Source organism: Petromyzon marinus, chromosome 3 (assembly GCF_048934315.1).
Source record: "Petromyzon marinus isolate PM22_M1 ecotype Great Lakes invasive population chromosome 3, UKy_Petmar_22M1.pri1.0, whole genome shotgun sequence".
NCBI lineage: Eukaryota > Metazoa > Chordata > Hyperoartia > Petromyzontiformes > Petromyzontidae > Petromyzon > Petromyzon marinus.
In genome coordinates, this window is record NC_133669.1 from 23,223,822 (window position 1) to 23,242,974 (window position 19,153).

The 19,153-nt window shown below is 47.8% G+C and overlaps 1 protein-coding gene across 5 annotated transcripts in view; it reads right to left on the bottom strand.

The window, feature by feature from the left end:
• LOC116957460 (cell adhesion molecule 2-like) overlaps positions 1-18,846 on the bottom strand; it is a 122,747-nt gene extending 103,901 nt beyond the window's left edge. For 2 of the 5 annotated variants that reach the window (XM_032979649.2, XM_032979640.2), the window contains exon 1: positions 18,081-18,845. In XM_032979649.2, the coding sequence (XP_032835540.1) occupies positions 18,081-18,144 (64 nt within the window). In that variant the 5' untranslated portion in view covers positions 18,145-18,845. Of the gene's footprint in view, positions 1-18,080 lie in introns of all 5 variants that reach the window. The other 3 variants (XM_076053029.1, XM_032979624.2, XM_032979633.2) reach the window with 3 other exon arrangements.
• Between the last annotated feature and the right edge of the window lie 307 nt (positions 18,847-19,153).

Here is a 19,153-nt window from a genome sequence, read left to right on the forward strand (position 1 = left end):
GGTGTTTCTGCATGCACACACCCCTTTTCCACTTACAGCTATCCGTGCAGCTGTGCAATATCAAACAATGTATTTAAACGGCTGTTTAGTTACGGTAGACTCTCTGCTTGTCCTTTGTGAAGTGAAGGGCCAACATCACAGATTCTATTTTGATTTAAAGCTTTCGTGACTGCAGTAATTCATATTCTTAGCTCTTTCGGTGAAGTCACGTTGAAGGGAAACAATAAAATAATAAAATATATAAAACAATAAAAAATTATCACGACGTTTCGACCATAACACAAACAGTCGTCATCACACCTGATGACGACCGTTTGTGTTATGTTTCCCTTCTACGTGACTTTACCGAAAGAGCTAAGAATATCACAGATTCTATTTATCCATAAAACTGACTCCATATATCCGGAAGAAAACAACTTTGCGGATAATAAGACGAATTTGCCGACAGACTTCGCTTACTGCGAAAAATTACGTGGATAATAGGCAGCTGTTCCTCAATGCGGCGGGATGGGGGAAATCTTGGATAATTGCAACAACAAAAAAACACAGAAAAAATAAATGATGAATGATGTACAGCTCCTGCAGATAACTAGAGTCGGAGGTAATATGATTGATGAAAATTGGAACTGTACTGTATAGCATTTATTTGTTTTCATATCTATTTATTTTTAAGGCTGCACGGGACACAGAGCAGAGCAACACCCTGCATGGTGTTCACGGATCGGGAGTTCACTCTATCACTTATAATTACTTTGCATGCTTATAATGCGTGAGTTTTGCGCACCTGGGCGTGCTGTTTTCTAATTAATTTTCTTAATGACGCATGCAGGCACCAACGTGCGGACGGTGAAGGTTGCTTCCGGCCCATTTGCGGGATTATTAAATCAGTACGCTCAACTTCCCCGCTTCTCCGAGTGCCTCGTTATAGCGCGCCGTTGATTGATTTAATTGTGAAGTTTTGATGGATGGCATTCACACGTGCCACTCAAAGTGTGCTCGATTAACAATGCGCCCATGCTGCATCGCTTTCCCGCGTCAAAAACAAGACATTTTTCTCCGTATGTATGAGGTGCGGCGGTGGCGAGATGTTAACTACCTCGCCTAGTATACAGGATGTCGTGGGTTCCATCCTGATCCTGACGCCTGTTGTATATTTGGAGTTCGCATGTCTCTCTCCCCATGATGGTCGCACGGATCCTTCTCCAGGTCCTCCGGTTTTTACCTCCATATTTAGAATCAACATGACGTGTTTAGAGTATATGGTTGTTATAGATTTCGACATTACGATAAGCTACTTCGTTGAGCTATCATTTGTGGCCAGTTACCTTCTGAAAAAAAGCTATACAGCTAAGTGGGCCTTACCAAATAAAATAAAACTATTTTACCGGAAGGACCAGACAGTAAAATAAAACTAGTTTAAAAATAGTTTATCGTTGTATGTAAGTATGTTTGCACTTCTTTCGCACCGTATGTAGCCAACCGTGCTAAGTCACGGTTAACTCACAGCCGTGAACCGGCAATAGAAATTCCACATTTCCCATAAATTTGACTCCGGAAGGGTGATGATGCTGAGTCAACCACCCCGACCAGTAGTTGAACTCACAACCTCCCAATTGCGAGTCGCTCGCTCTCGCGCTGAACCACGTGGCCGCACTCCCCCCCCCCTCCTCTCTATCCCCCCCCCCTAAAAACTATCGAACAAGAGGGCTAATTGGAGTCCCCATTGGGAATCAATGATAGGGCAGACATTTATGAAACCTTCACACGCGACACCTCGCAAGCACCGACCCATGCTCCGATAAAGTGTAGCAATATTGTGCCACAAAAGAACATTTGTTACTGACCCAATTTATTCAGTGTAGTTTTACAACATTTTCACACTTTTACGACAAAACGTAATACACTTGTTGGTTCACTGGCAACTTAGCCCAATGTTTTGGGGCCCCCTAAGGTCACACAGATGCTCTGTGAGTACAGGTCTTGCTAATGAAATCCAGTTACCAGGCACAATCTCTGTGAATTTGATATCCCAATTGCTGAAGGTGGCTGAACGAGCTGTAGTTAGGGAAATTGGAGACTGTGGCGCCAGTGTAGGGACTGATTCTCATCTCTATGATCTCTGTCACAGGGAGAGAAAAAAAAATCGCAATTTTAATGTTACGTTTTTCAAGTCCCACAGAAAAAAACATCTCACACACCTCCTCAAACCTACCTTACTGCCATTCCTCCCTCCTCCCTCAGCCTGTCCCTCCTCTGAACAAATATCCGGGCATCCTGTTAAGCGCGATCACTCTTCACCCGTAAGCTGCATCCCAAAACACCACTGTAATCTGTCTGCGATTGGCTGCCTGTATTGTAAATGGGTAATAGTACTACGACTAATAATTAAAATGTCAAATGCTGTATTCAACGAGTCAATTATTTACCCAAGAAGCGCCATTGAGACTCAAGCGGTCTTTTCTTTTCCTGGAATGTTTCGTATGGAGATGTTTTACAAAATACAATGAACTGCATGCGTGAGGGCCCAGCATGGTGGGAAAGAAATCTGAGAACTCGCCACAAAAGAGGAGGCCTTGAGGTTGGCACACAATGGCCTCCTGTTGTAATTAGGTACGACATCAGTTCTCACAGTGTGGTAAACTTAACACGTAGGCTTTATTATGATTCGTAATTTTTTGGGGGGTCAGATTGCGTAATCTTTGGTTCTTTCGGTAAAGTCACGTAGGTATAAAATAAAATAAATTAAATCAGGACGTTTCGGGTGCAACACAAGCGTCCGTCATCAGGTGTGACAACCACAGCAATAAACAATTGCTGAAGTGTGTGTGTGTGTGCATGCGCACTATTATGTAATTGCCACAACTTAAGGGTACTTCCCTAATAATCTATCCAAGTGCGAAGCGACTTTTGTGTCTTTGGTGAACACCACACGTTTCTTTAAAAAACATGGAAAAAAAAAGATGACGTCAACATCCATCTCTTCCTTAGATGCTACTTTCTTGTTTTCGGCAAAACATATCCCGAGATGAAGGATCAATTCAGAATGCTCAGAGAGCAGCGCACCAGCGGGTGGTTCTAGATAATGGTCCACAGGAAAAATATATCAGAGAACTGCTTCCGAGCTCTCAATTGATATTTTATCCACACTACAAGGTGGTGGCGATTAACCTTACCTCCCCTGCTACACACGACGGTCGATGATTTCGCTCATTCCACAGAGCTGGAATTTAGCCAAACGCGTGAATTATTTGCTGTGTCAAGTAACCGGGCTGAGGCCAGCAGCTTCGCTCGACTTGAGAGTGTTCAGTTTAATCACGGGAAGCTGCGCCGCCTCGAAGCACGGATCTCAGAGGTGCCGGCTCTGAGAGTGGAGGCACCCGGCAACACTTCTTACAGTCGACATTTAAAAAAAAAACCCGAAAATTATATTGGTGCAACGATAATGAATTCATCCAGTATTTTTCGATTTAAAGCTTTCGTGACTGCAAGGATTCATCTTCTTTGGTTCTTTTGGTAAAGTCACGTAGAATGAGAATAAAATAATAAAATAAAATAACACAATAAAATTCTCATGACGTTTCGGCCACAACACAAGTGGCCTTCATCAGGTGTGGCCGAAACGTCGTGATAATTTTATTGTTATTTTATTTTATTATTTTATTATCATTCTACGTGACTTTACCGAAAGAACCAAAGAAGCTCATCCAGTATTGTACTAATGGTAGTTTACAACGGTAGCTGTTCATTCATCACGGCATTGAATCACCGTCACAATTTTTTTTATTTTTATATTCCAAGAAGCAAATAACGGAAGACTGACATACCTCTTACCTTCGTCAGAACAACAACAGTAAAACTTCACCAAAGTTGCATGATTAAATAACTGCAAGTACATCACTTTATCAAGGACAGGTACCAATCTTTTCTTTTACCGATTCAATTAATTAGCAAGAATACATTTAAATTATTTTATGTGACTGGCCGATCACATTTCAGAAATAAGCTGTACAACCACTACGACTAACAATAACGTTGGCTCGTAGCCATTTTTTTTATTATTATTTAATGAAGGCTGAACCCTGCAACTACACGGATGTGTCAGAGACTTGAATATATATTTCTGGTGTTACTTTTAATGGAGCCCACTAAAATACTAATTACATCCTCAATTGCTTCATTATTAACCAATGTTTCTGTACAGCCGAGGCATGCGTTTGACAGCGTGATGACCTAAAATGTTTCTTTTCCGCGTGTACTACAAAAATATTGAAGACAACACAAAGGAATTGCCAGCGTGGATAAAGTAGTACTGTAGTGGCTAAATAATAGCCTTACTGAGAGGACTATCGCAGCAAATGTAATACCAAGCATGTGTATTATTCATTCTCTCCGTGCGCAAAAACCTCGCTCGCTACATTATTACGGGATATGCATTAATTTTTCATCTAGTAATGTGAAATATATGTTTTCTTAGAAGCACTCCCGATTCTCTCTCCTCTCTTTTTCATTTTAAAACATCCAACAACAACAAAGAAAAACTCAACACGCGCCATAAAATAAAACGCATACGAAATCATTTATAATACTCTATTTAACATCCAACAATACGTGCAAAAAATGTGCCGTTTCAGTGAGAGAGAGAAAAAAAACCCCGTCTTTTTTTTTTAGCAATCGTTTGAAAGAAGCACCCGGTTCTTTTTCTGCATATGTAAAAAGTGAAAAGGGGGGGGGATGGGGGGGAAACAATAATAATGCACACCAACCGACCGTGGCACAATGTGTGATTCATCGTCGAACGGAAGCGAAATTAGAGTGTTGGGCTCACCAGCGAGCAGGGCTGATGTGCGAGGGGCCGTGGAGCGCGCGAGCGCCACCACCCCCCCCCCCCACTGCTCCCCCCACCCCACCCCTGCTCCCCCCCCACCCCTCTCCTCTCATCGCTCAGCGTGCACAAGCTTGACCTGGGGCCATTCAATTTCCCAGTGCGCGCACGCGCAGCGCAGCCCCCGAGAAGGCCGCGGCCGCCTCGGGGAAATAAAAGCGTTAAAAAGCGCCGCTGAATTTGAGCCAGGTATATGCCCCTACCATCCTCGGATGCGATATCCTGCCGAGAATGGCAAATGCTAAGGGAATGCGGGGGATCAGGAGGGCGAGTGTTGCGGGGGTTGGAAGGGTTCGGCAAGAGAAAGGATGTGGGGTGAAGGTACGTGGTGGTCGGGGGGTGGAGGGGGGGCAGGAGGGGAGGGGGGTGTTGGTGGAGGTGAAGTGGAGGGCTTGTGGTTGGAGGCCACGCTGTGAGATGGTGGTGGTGGTGGGAGTGGTGGCGAGTCTGGACAGGTTACGGGTCACGAGAAGTGAGGTGGAGTGAGAGAGGGCAGGGATGGGATTGTTTACACTGGTGCAAGTTCATTTTCAATGCCGGGCTGATGGCAATTTACCTGCATTTGTCCTGTAACGGAAATAGTATCCGGTTGAACAATGAGAAAATAATTAGCCATGTTAATGTGTGGCACTGCCAAATATATTTCTGCTTTGCTCCATGCCTTTCTTTAGCAAATCTTCCCGCCTGCCACTATTTCTGCCCGTACAATGGCAGGCGTACGATTGTAAAAGCAGAAAGCCATTTCATGCAATAATTGTGTGGGTCCCAAATTTTTTCGTATAAATAAAAAACCATCATGCTGATACTGCGTTAATCCCCTTTTGACAAAGAATGTGATTTACCAGTTAAAATCTGTCATAATTGTTACAAAATTGTAATGCTGCATGGTGAATAAAATGCATAAACATCAATTTAAACTTACCGCCAGCTCACACATATAGCACATAATTATGGCGCATAGCCCTGCAAATATAACATTAAAACCATATTTACAACCTTTTTTTGCAAAAGGAAATAATTGTGTTCAAGAATCAACCGATGCAAAAGTCATCGCCAATTCTCTCGGTAGGGTAAAGTCACAGCCAAGCATACGGGACGTGTCGGAGAGAGTGTAAAACAGAGGAGATGGAGCGATGAATTCAGTTCACGTGCAAGTGCTAGGTCAAGTTTTACATCACAGGATCATCCCGAGAGGTAGCGGACGCTTGGGGAGGCCTTCTAATATGTTAACTACCTCGCCTGCTGTACAGGAGATCGTGGGTTCGATCCCAACCCTGACACCTCTATATTTGGAGCTTGCACGTTCTCCCCATGATGGCGTGGGGTTTTTTCCCCAGGTCCTCCGGTTTTCCGTCAACATTTAGAATCAACGTGCATTTAGAGTGTTTGGCGGATATACACTTCGATGAGCTATCATTTGTGGCTAGTTCGCTTCTGCACCTTACCTGGTGAAATGAAATAACATTGTTCGGTTTTAGTTTTGAATCCGAATATACTGGGGGGGGGGGGGGGGGGATGCTGCCAGATTTTCTTTTAAGTCTGAAAGTTCAACTGTGCTTTGTAATGAGGGGTGTGGGGATGGGGGGGGGGTCCGTGCACAAAGGGGAGACCCTCATTTTGCAAGGGGGGAATTGAATTGTGAAAGAACCAAAGAGTAGGGAGAATTGTGCTTCGTAAGAATGGCTCGAAATCCCAGTGGGCGCAACTGACCCACATGCTTGTTCATTTGCGCCCCAACCAACTGCCCCTGTGCCCCCCCCGACCCCGGTTCCCTCCCCCCCGACTCCCGACACCCAAACTACATAATTCAACCTGCCACCACCCAAAATCTGCGATGGTTTCACTGCAGCAGCAGCAGCTGCAGCAGACAGGTGAAGGCATAATCCTGCTTAGCCGTGTCTCAGGAATATACACATAAAGTCAGCGGTGAATTTAAAACACGGTAATTACTCAAGTAAGGTGAATTTAAAACACGGCAATTACTCAAGTAAGGAAGACCTAACAGGGAATGGCTTAACGACGACATAAGAAGGATGAGGCACTACTTGGGCATATTGGCACAAGACAGAGGAAAGTGGCAACAAATGACAACATGTGCAATGGACACCTACAGGCAATCTCCCATGAACCGTGATGATGATGATGAATTATTTATCGTTCTCACAAAGCGGGACACTGTTGTAGTGGAATGGTGAGCACACTTGACTTGGAATACCGCGGTTTTCCTGATTGATCTTCTGGCAAGGCAGTTCAAACAACGGGGCAAGTTTATTAAATCCCACCCAGCAGTATCAATGGGTACACCACAGCTAGTTGATCGACAGTTCGTGTGCAGTGGGATGAAGTCCGTTTGCTCGCACCTCTTCCAAGACGCCTGGGTCAGCGTGGAAGAGAAGGCCAAATAGCCTCTGGACAGGCTCTCTCTCGAACACTCCCTTTAGTGGAGGCCTATCCACCGGCGGTGTCAATGAGCGAGCAATTGCAGGCATGCGCCTTTACCCATGAGAAGGGCCAGTGACTTCCATAACCAAGTGGTGCGCTTAAGATTTTGGCGTTTACGGCGTTCGCACCGTTGCCGATGTGACGAGCATGCGCGTGTCCCCACGAGCGAACTGCCCGCGCGTGCATCTGTGCGTGCGAGGCTGTGCGGATGCCTACGTGACCATGCATCATTTAAACTCTTCAAATATATATTTTTTTATATCTTACCAGGTAAAGCCCACAGAGCTATATGGCTCTTTTTTAAGAAGTGACCTGGCCAAAAAATGATAGCTTAGCGAAGTGGATTATCACGTGGAAATGTATAACAGCAAAATACTCTCAACGCACGTTGATTCTAAATGTGAAGGGAAAAACCGGGAGGACCCGGAGTAAAAATTAAATGCGACCACGGGGATAAAGAGAGACTCGCAAACTCCAAATATACAGCAGAGGCATCAGGGTCGGGATTGAACCCAGGCAACACTTCGTCGCAATCTGCAGCACCGCAGGATGAAATGCATTATCAGTGCAAAGTAGCGGTAAGTCAACAATGCTTCCTCCGCGAGCCACTGGATATTTTTGCAGAGCCGCATTGTGTTTCAAAACACAACCCTACGACTAAACTTCAAATGACACATTTCCTTTACGGACACTCGGCGTGAATTATGGCGTAATTAACTGCCAACGCTGGCCATGGACACGTGAAAAAGCAAATTCAATATAATTATGCTTGGTAAGTGAGTTGGTTTCATTTTCTGTAATGGCAGCTATATATCATCGCACGTGCCTTGTCTCGTTTTTTACCGTGCCCCTACTCTCTACCTTGCCTTTTTAATGCCCCACCCCCCCCCCCCCCCCAAAAAAAAAAAGACTGCCGGATGATATTAAAGTAACATTTCCTCTACGATTTTATTTCGTTTCTCGTCAATGAGCTCCGCATCGCAAGCTCCAGAATGCCATTTGAAAGGTGCTGGGATAGTGAATTTCCCAGCGCACGCAGCCATGAACCTGCTCGGCATTCATTAACCGTCGGATGACATTTTGGCTGCTTCTTTTATTTCCTTCTTCCGCCTCTTCTCCTTTTATCGGCCATTATCGAGCTAAAGGGTTGAAACCGTCCGCTCGCCGGGGCTTGCTGAGAGAACGAGAGTGGATCGCTGCGAGCGGGCGAGCGAGTGAGAGAGCGACACATCTGTTGGGCACCGTCCCATGCACGCCGAGGGGCTCAGCTGGTGCCGAAGGGGCCACCGAAAGTACCCTGCGAAATTGACCCCAAGACATCTGTAGGGGAAAAAAGGGTATGGTAGCTCATCGGATTCCTCCCGTCAAAAATAAGGATTCTGATTCTGAAGTGCTTATAGGAGCATTTGATATATTACACAAAAACTGGATTGCCAATTCTAGATAAATTGGGGTGCCACGGTGGCAAGATATTAACTACCTCGCCTGGTATACAGTTGATCATGGATTCTATCCTGACCCTGACGGCTGTATATGTGGAGTTTGTGTGTCTCTATTCCCGTGGTCGCATGGATTTTTCTCTGGGTCCTCCGATTTTTCCCTCCGTATTTAGAAACATGCGTTAAGAGTATTTGGATGACATACATTTCCACGTGATAAACCATTTCGTTGAGCCATTATTTGTGGCCAAGTGGCTTCTGGAAAAGAGCTACACAGCTCAGTGAGCCTTGCCTGGTAAAATAAAAGAAATTTAGTTCAATCGTGGCTGAGATTACCAATTGAATGAAGGAATGTCAAACGACACAGTGTCGCTCGAAGAAATAAATCAACTAATCATATAACGATGAGCATTCGTAGTTATCACGTGCACGTCTTCCCATTGCGTTAGAACATTTCTCATCGATCTAAAAAAATGCAACCTTCCCTACCTCCTCGCCTCCACTCTTGCCGTCACTTTATGCGAATAATGTGAATCTAGCAGGAAGATGAGTACGAGTGACCATAAACTTGAAATAAAACAGGTCAATGGAACGATTCTAATAATTATTTATTCAAAGGTGCTTTTGTGGGGGAATGGGGGGGGGGGGATATGCTTGAGCGATGGGGGTTTAATTTTACTCAACATTGGGACTGGGTAACTTGATGACGATATTGATTTTTTGTTTTGCACGGCGCTCCGATGCATTCCAATAACGACACCGGCGCATTCTGAACGGGTCATCGCTTTCTAATTGCCCTGCGCTCTCTCTCCGCCCGCCGGGTGAGCCTGCTGAGTGTCCCGCGCTGACAATCCGTGCCCTTTGACGGGATCTGCAGATTGTTGATGCACATGACTGACCACCCCCCCCCCCACCTCCTCCAAATCCCGTTGCGCTGCATCCACAATCACGAGGGGAACGGCGGCATCAGTTTAGCATGCAGGGACGTTCCTGCACAGATGGGGGTGGGGGGTGTTAACAGCGACGAAATATATTAATAATAGAACGTTTCCCTTAGCCTTTAAACTTACCCGTTCTTGGCCCCAGACCATCTGTGCTGCGTGAACAGATGCTCGGGTTTTTATGCATCTCAATACCAGCACCGGTTATTGAGACGAGCTTCCCCTGGTTCAGCTAAAATCCCCAAAGCCGCGGCTGGGCAAATTCGTGGCAAGCGGTCCCCGTGTATGTCGCGCATCATTAAGTGCGATGGCAGAGTTGCAACAACAACAAAAACAACAACAACAACAAAAACACACACACAGAGAGAGACGGGCGAGGGAGACGCGAACGTTTGGTTGGGCGACAGCGGCGTGGACAGAGAGCGCCGGTGGTGGCGCGCTGGTGAGGCGGCGGCAGTGGCAATGGTCATGGTGGTTGCGGCCGTGGGGACGACGGAGAACGGCGTGAGTACGCGTCAGCGGGCTCTCGCGTGTGGCGCGCGCACCGTGACACGGAGGGAGACGCGCGTGCACGTTTGTGTGCGCGCGTGTGCGTGCGGCCCCGCTCGGAGGCCTCGCCCTGTTCGCCCGGCCCGCTCGGGGTGAGGCTCGAATCTTGCGCGACCGGGCCCCAGCAGGCACGTAAGGCCGCCACCACCGTGCTCCGTTCGCAGCCGCGGCACGAGGACACTCCGCGCGGGAGTCGCTTTGCCCCCGTAAAAATGCTCGCTTCACACCTCTGTCATGCCCCATCGAAAGGTGCGGTACTCGATCTGCAACCCAACTTAGCCACGTGTTATTCACACTGTTGGCTACGTACAGATGCCGAAAAGAAGTTAAAAATACCTTACATGGTGGGGGTGGAGGGGGGTAATTTGCGCTGGGCTCCAAACAAAAGAGGGCCCCCCCCCAAACGGTACGTGTGACTGGTGTAATAAGAGGTCTCCAAAACGGAACTTCTCGGCAGCCCTGTGTGTGTTGTAACTTGTAGTAGCCATTATGTACATATGTACAGGTAGTCCCTGGGTTGCGGAAGACCCGACTTACGGAAATTCGACCTCACGGAAATGCTCTCTAAAATCATGTAAAAAAAATTTCAATGCGTGGAAAAGTTTGCGCTAGTTAGGTAAGCGCAAGTAGCGCAGCGCGCTGAGGTTGCGGATGAATACCGTGGAGATTTGCTCGGATTAAGGCAAATGGAATTTATGTTGATTTGGGGGGAAATGTATTCATATTCTTGGGTCTTTCCGTAAAGTCACGTAGATAGGTTCAAAGAAAATGACATAAAAAAAAGAACAAAAAAACTACGACGTTTCGATCGCACCACAAGCGTTCGTCGCCACCCCGATGACGGACGCTTGTGTTGCGCACACGCGCGTGGCTCCCTGGCAGCGCAGGGAATGGGGTGATTCGGCGCGGAGTCACAGATGTGTCTCCCCCCTAGATTAGCCCCACAATTTAATGGGCTGCAGCACAAGGCCTTCTGCGCACCCCACCTCGAGTTGAGCGCAGCACCTTCAGCACAACGTGCACTGCGGCGAGCCGGCTTGCAGTCAGGAAGACTGCGAATTAAAATTCCTGGTTGGGGGTTTTCGACTCAGTTCATGATCCCGCTAGGGTCGATAACACGAGTGCCACGTTGTGGTGAAGTAACAAGTGTTACTGTCCTATGGATAGACGCACCCCCTTGCCATAGGAATGTGGCATTTCCACCATTGGCTCAGAGCTGTGAACAGGAGACAAGCATCGTCTGAAAAAAAAATAATTGAGCAGGAAATCACTTTGAATTGTTTAGGACAATTTTTATTTAAAGCTTTCGTGACTGCAGTAATTCATATTCTTAGTTTTTTCGGTAAAGTCACGTTGAAGAGAAGCAACAAAATAATAAAATATATATATAAAACAATAAAAAAAATTCTCACGACGTTTCGACCATAACTCAAACGGTCATCTTCAGGTGTACCTTATATATATTTTATTATTTTGTTGTTTCTCTTCAACGTGACTTTACCGAAAAAAACAAGAATATGTTTAGGACAATGTTTGAATGAGTAGGCGTACTCACTCTGTGGACATTTACGGGCTATCTGCCCATGGATTATGATGACGACGACGACAAACTCACTCTGATCTGGCAAACCGCGGCGACAACTGACGCTCACAATCCTCTGGGCGACGTTGCGATATTGTCGGAGCGTTCATTTTTTAGTCATCACGCGCATCGCAAGCAGCGCCGATCCCACGCGCTCGAGATCTGCACGCACAACGATCTGACAGACACCTAATTATGAACATCGCAAACTACAACGCAAGCCATTGCAACTTACTCAAACGGGAGATTGTATTTACATATTAACAAACAGAAAATAAAACGCGATTCATGCAAAATGATTGTTTTGGGCATTTAGACCAGCAAGGGGTTCATTTCACTTATTGCTCTTTGTCACTTAATTGCTTTTTTTTCCGTGAACTTGATGAGGGCTAGGTGAACTCTTGTGACCCACTACATCAATCTAAATTACATTTGCCTTGCTGCAGTGATGCCAGACCTCAATTTGTAAGTGCAAAGCACGGTGGGAGGAGGAGGAGGAGGAGGTGGGGGCCGTGTGGTGTGGAGGTGTTTGGGTGTTTTTCTCCCCCCCTTCCTAACCACTCAACCTTTAAGTCTCCTCCTCCCCCCAAACCACCTCTCGACCTAATCACGCTTTTCTCTAAGAGGCTCTTTATAATATAGCTCATATCGAGAGATGCACTGACTTACAGTTAATTCAGCCATCGATCCCGGATTGCAAGAAAAGAAGAAGCAGAAAAAAAAATCACTCAGCGGCAATAAAATGCCACGAGTCAATTAGGAGAGGCGATACAGTGCGAACGGCACCAAGACCCTGAACGCACGGATAGGATACCTGGACAGTACATGTCACCATTTGCATCCGATCATGATCTATCCAATCAACCGTCTGGAAGTGACTTTCAATCCATTGAACAAGGACGGTCGGTCATTGCATCGCGCGCTTTCAGAACACACTTCGGCGGCCGTCTGGAACGCTGTGCCTTCCGATATTAGGAAGCCACTGGAGCTTCGCAAAAAATTTTTTTTATCGAGATTAAAAGCTCATTTTCTTTAGAACTGCTGTTTGTGTTTAGTGTGTTGTCCTTCCCGCGCACCTCCCGACTAGCACGTGTTGACTACGTAAAGTGAGAAAAAAGTTCAACATACATCAACATGCAAACGGTGATGCATATAATCAAACCCAGCTTCATGCTTGGTAGGCGTCATCATCATCATCATCGTGTTTTTGCCGATCATAAAACTGCCTGGCAGTGGGAACACAGCGTATTTGCATGTGATCCGATACTTGCAGTGTCTTGGTTCTGTTCGCATTTTGGTGTTTTCTGGTCTACCACTGGTGAGACTAGGCCATAAAGAAGCCTGTCTCTGGTGTAGGCCAATCACTTTTCAAAGACAATGCCAATATATAATTATCAGAGCATGTTTAAGGGGTTTTTTTGGGGGGGGTTAGATCGCGTAAATATATGAAATGTGTCGTTAAAACCCGCCACCACCCGACACAGCCAACTATAAAAGGTTGTCACATAAACAGAACGTGTTGGACAGAGCATGATTGTTCTAACGTTTTGCAAACAATTGTGTGTGGTTAATGCAGACTTTGATGCCTTGGTGTTTGAGCATCTTAACACAACTGGTTGAATTGCCAGAAAGGGTAAAACAAATAACATATTGTTCTTTTTTTTCTTTCAAATAATACCTCCGTGACAAAACTATTGAACTGGGCTTCGTGCCTGTTGGGCGTCGTCATGGCCGTTGGTTTTGTTTTGTTCACGCCAGGCAGTGGGAACACGACAGCGACAGACGCGAAAGTGCACCTGCAAGGCGGACGACGACGACGAGCCACGAGTCGAGGCCGCGTGCACCAAATTGCGACCAAGAGGAATTGGGTGGCCTATGAGTCTCCACTTGAATTCCCCCTCGCCCCCCCCCACCCAACCACGTTACAATCAGTCCTGAACACCTATCCCAGAGCACGTATAATAATTCAGCATGACAGTAATTATGAACGCACTCACACGACGCTTCTGCCGCTACTGCTGCTGCTACTGCTGCCCCGAGTGGCGTTAAAAGGCACCCAGCGTCATTGGCTCCGTTGCCTGGGTGCTGTAAGTCGCGTGCATGCGTGCGATCACGTGTGTGTGTCTGTGTGTGTGTGTGCGTGTAACATCACGTGGGGGGCGGTGGTGTAGCGGTTAGCGCTACGCTGCGCTACGAACCCTGCGACCCGAGTTCGATTCCATCTCACGGCCAACACCGGTGACGATTATCTGAACCGGTCCCAGGCCTCCTCTAGGTCGACTCGGCCTCAAATGAGTATCTGGTGCGGCGTGTACACATCGCCACTAGGGGAGACAAAGGCAGCCGGGCGTGGTGCTGGCCACCCACCCCTTCGTGTGCCATTCCGACCTTCGTAGTTGCTCGCTAACAACACTTGCCCCAACAGTCTATTCAGGATATAGGGGAGGGGATCTTTGTGTATAACATCACCATTATCATCAAGCCATCGCCATTACGTCCAGCGTCGCCTCGGAGAAGCTTTGGCCAGGAAGAGGAATTTCCTTCCCCTCCCAGGTCAGCACAGGGTGGGGGGGGGGTGTTTTGCCTCGGGCATGCATTATTCATCGTCGTGGACACAGGAACTATGTAAGTATACATACAGGCAAAGGCGCAGCCCTGAAATTGGTTTCTCGTGCCACTGCTGGGCAGAAAGGGCACCTCCCCTCCCTCCTCAACTTGAGGAAGCGTTGTGTGCTATATGTGCGAGGCCATATATTTTTACCGACTCTTGCACGCTGGTCAGATGTATTTTGGAAGGAGTGTGAGCATCCACACTTTACCCCACCACACGTGACCTACCGATTGACTGTGGATATGTGAATTTATACTGCTGGGTGGGATAGAGGCGGTGGGGGGATGGGGGGGGAGAAATCTTTTTGCAATTGTTTCAACTGCCACTCCGGGAGATAGGACCGGCAACAATCTCAAGATTACAAGTCCAGTGTGCTAACCATTACACCACTGTGGTAGTAGCATCTCTTTATATATTTTATATAAATCACGGTTTAATGGAAGATAACAACTCTTTTCTTCGCACCTTAGACAAAATATCGAAATCTCAATTTCACCTCGGTTGAGGAGAAAACCGAGTTTTCTGCATCTGAAACCTGATGTCGCTCTACGCTTCATAATTTGCTCACATAATCGCATTACCTTTAAGGCTTATTAGATATGTTTTTTTAAGTGGCTGAAACAGTAATTTATGCAAATCACTCATAAATAATTGCGAACGGTATGATGTTTTTTTTTAAATATAGATCAAGATAAAGTTTATCCAAGTCCAATATTAATTTTAGAAAGGGCATCTTTAACGGTTTAATATTTACAATGCACCGGATGATGTTATGGGTGACTGCGCAATGCATGGCACGTGTGGGTGCTTTTAAAATATTTGTGACAACAATTTTTTTCATGTCAGCGTATATTTATAATATATGTTTACACCATTCATCAGCATCGTCAAACCTCGCTTTAATTAACTTCAAATATTGCCCATTATCAATCACTATACGAGTAAATAACTGACAATTTGCCTTTTTTATAACCACGCAGGCAAGAGTCCATTGAGACCAATATACTCGTTTTGAAATCAAAACGTCTATGATTTAGGACCAATTTATCCCATTAATAGTATGCCTATAAACACTCGTTGATTGGCTGAAAACATCTAAAAATAAGAAAAAAGTCAATGCAGGAGCCTTTTGAATGGGAGTTATACGACCCAGCGTAACTTTTCCGGATAAATATGTAAAATAAGTCAGACAAAAAACAAGGTCTAAATATATCTCTGGAACCACAGCAGTGACATCGAACTGTTAGGCGGGAAATGCGCTTCTGCAGGACACGTTGTAAAGAAGGGATGGTCAGGGGGGTGATGATGATGGCTGATGGTCAAAATACTGTAATGGCATCCGAGGAATGAATGTAACGGAGATGGAGCGATTAACTCCACTAGCGTGTACGGGGAGCTGCTTCGGAGGATTGTGAGCATTGCAGCACTGTGAGAGATGGTGACGGCTTGCCGAAGCCATTGGTCCAGCAGTGGATTGACCATGGCTGATTGTGATAATTATTTATGAAATGAACAATCGAATCCACAAAATAAGCGTCCCTCTGGCGAACTCCCGACGACAGTGCCACGCCAGGGCCATTCGCATGCCTCCGCTGACTGTATCATCCATGCGCGAAAGGGTTGGTTGCCCTGGAAAGAACCAACGGCAAAGAATGGCTCGCACGCAGCACCGCCTTCAGGCGCCTCGACACTGAATGCAGAGCAGCGAGCGAGGCTGAATCGCTCCCCCACAATCGAGTGCGATGACCCTGCAGCGCATTGACAATGCGCTAAACCCGCCGTGAAATACCCAGCGAGCCCGCGAACACGCAAGGACTGTAAGGCGGTGGCGTCGTCATAATCATCATCACCACCAGCCATGCTCGATCCACTGCTGGACGAACGCCTACCCCAGTCCGACCGCCACCTCGCACGATCCTGCGGTGTATTTTTTGTTAATCCGCGTAGCACCAGCGCGCGATGTCATCGTTCCATCTCCTCCGGGTAGACGCCCCCCCCCCCCCCCCCCGTCTGTCGGACGCGCTACAGTTCACGATGCGATGAGAGTCTAAGCACTTTGTTTTCTTCTTCTCACGACGGTGCCATCTCCATTGGGATTGTTTTTGTCCATGTAAACCACGAATGATGTGCTTGACTTGGTGCGGGAGGAAACCGGAGACCCCCGGAGAAAACCCACCGCGCGTTACGAAGGGGGTGGTATTCAGCATTGCCAACTCCTGACCAACATCTCGCAGCCTCTACGCCTACAACACCTGGCAAGCACCTGCTGGTGGTCACCCATCCGGGTGCTAACCACACTCAGGGAATCTTAGCTCCCCGCGTGACACCTGACGGATGAACAAATACAATGACTTGCACGCGTAGGTCTGCGCTGTGCGCGTGCTTACGCAGCGAAGCGGTTGCGCACACGAACCCGGTCTCACGAGATCGATTCCGGCTCACGGTCAACAGCAGAGATGATTTTCTGATCGTCCCTCGAGGTCGACTAAGCCTCAAATGAGCACCTGGTGCGATGCGTGAAACATCGCCACTCAGGAGACAAAGGCGTCCGGGCGTGGTGCTGGCCACACTGCACCCCCACGTGTGCCTTAGCGGCCTCCATAGGCGCTCGCTAACAGCACTTGCCCCCAGCAGTCTGTTAAAGGCGACAACGGGAGACCTTTCGTCATTGTGCTTGCGTGGCACACACAAGCAGGTGCGTGTGATATACCGACAATGGGTTCGTGGCACGTGTGCGGGAAGCCCGCGGTAGTATGCACGCCGCACACAAAAAGCTGTGCGCTATGGTTTGTTTGATGTTGTTACATTCCCATTGCTTGATCTCCGTCTCTTGCGTACGTGCGCACACGTGTGAGTGTTTACATGCGTGCGCGTGTGTGCGGGAAGCCGTGGCGTAGTGGGCTTGCACGAGTACTGTACTGTCTAATAAAGTATACCTCCTTGGTGCGGTGTGTAAACAAACACCCCAACATCGCCACTGGTGAGACAAATACGGCCGGGCGTGACACAGGCCAACAACAACAACCCCCCCCCCCCTTCGTACGCAGTTCGGGCCTACATCGGTTCTCACCACTTGTCCCAACGGCCTGCGTAGGTTATACGGGAAGCTTTGCTTACTTGCGAGCATGCTTCAGTATAGAAGGCGTGTGTGTGTGTGCTTGCTTGTCTGCGCGTGTGTTTACGTGCGCTTGCTTACGTGTGTGTGTGTGTACGCGTATGTGCATGTGTACGTGTGCGCACTTGGGTATGGACGGGCTTGCCAACGCGCTCGCGTACACGTGTGTGTATGTGCCTGCGTACACGTGTGTGTATGTGCCTGCGTACGCGTGTGTGTATGTGCCTGCGTACGCGTGTGTGTGTATGTGCCTGCGTACACGTGTGTGTATGCGTGTGCCTGCGTACGCGTGTATGTGCCTGCGCAAACGTATTTGTATGCGTGTTTGTTTGCATACGCGTGTATCTGCGTACACGTGTGTGTGTCTGCGTACACGTGTGTGTGTCTGCGTACACGTGTGTGTGTGTCTGCGTACACGTGTGTGTGTGTCTGCGTACACGTGCCTGTGTCTACGTACACGTGCGCGTGTGTGCGTGTGCGCGCGAGCTGCGTCCGAGCAATGCGCTCCCATCTCCTTACCGTGCGGGAACGCCACGGCGCAGAGGCTGCTGCACAGGAGTAGGAGCCGCATCCTGCCCATCATCCCGAGCCACTCTTGCGCATAACTCTCCTCAGCACCAGCGCAGCTCTTCTCACACCCCCTCTGCGCCTGTGCGTGCGTGTGCTGCGCCTCCTTACCCCTCTTGTGCTTGAGTGAGTGAGTCTGCGTGAGTGAGTGCGCGCTCTGCCCCACTCACACGCCACCGGTCCGACGTGCCTCTGCGTAGCGCGCCTTCACCTATTTACGCCAAGTCTCAACAGCGAACGGAGCTTGAATCGTGCGCGATGCTCCTTGCTCGTCGCTATTCCAGCGCCATCTCTCGCTTAATTCGCTCGCCTCGTTCGCCGCTATCCTATCTATACCAGCGCTGACGGCGCAGCCCTCCAAGCCCGTTCGTTCGCTTTCTCTCACCAACTCGCCCGCTCGCTCGCTCACTCGCTCGCCTGTCTAGCTCCCCCCCCCCCTCCCCAAAAAAAAAATCTCACGCGCGGGATGATGAATAATTTGGAACGTCGGAGTACGGCTGTGAAACGGTCGCTACCGAGAGCACTGCACTGATCGAACCGCTGATCTCCCCCACCCGACGAGCACTGTGCTGTATCTCGCACCAGGCGACGTGCCTGGATGGTGCTGCTGCTGCTGCCGCTGCTGTGGCGACGAGCGGACGGACGGTGTAGGGAGGGAGTGGATGAGTCGTTTTGTTGGTGTCGATTCTCAATTCCAGCGGCACGAGGAGCGAACCAAACGGAGGAGCGGCGTGGGGAAGTGCTTCGGTGTGGGCAGTCCGAGGTTTGCACGCGTCATCGGAGTTTTATGGTTTGTTGTGGGGGTTTTTTTTTTAAAGATCTTTATATTGTTTTACTCCAACAGATGCCAGTATGTTATAAAATATACATATAAATACGCAAAAAAAACCACACCCACCTAAAGTATGATCAACTTAATCACGTACAAGGGCGCACTTAATCAATACTGACAACGTGCTTTTGTTTGGGTAAACAAATAATGAATAATTATGCGCTTGACATTTTTGCAAATGCCCTCGCTAATT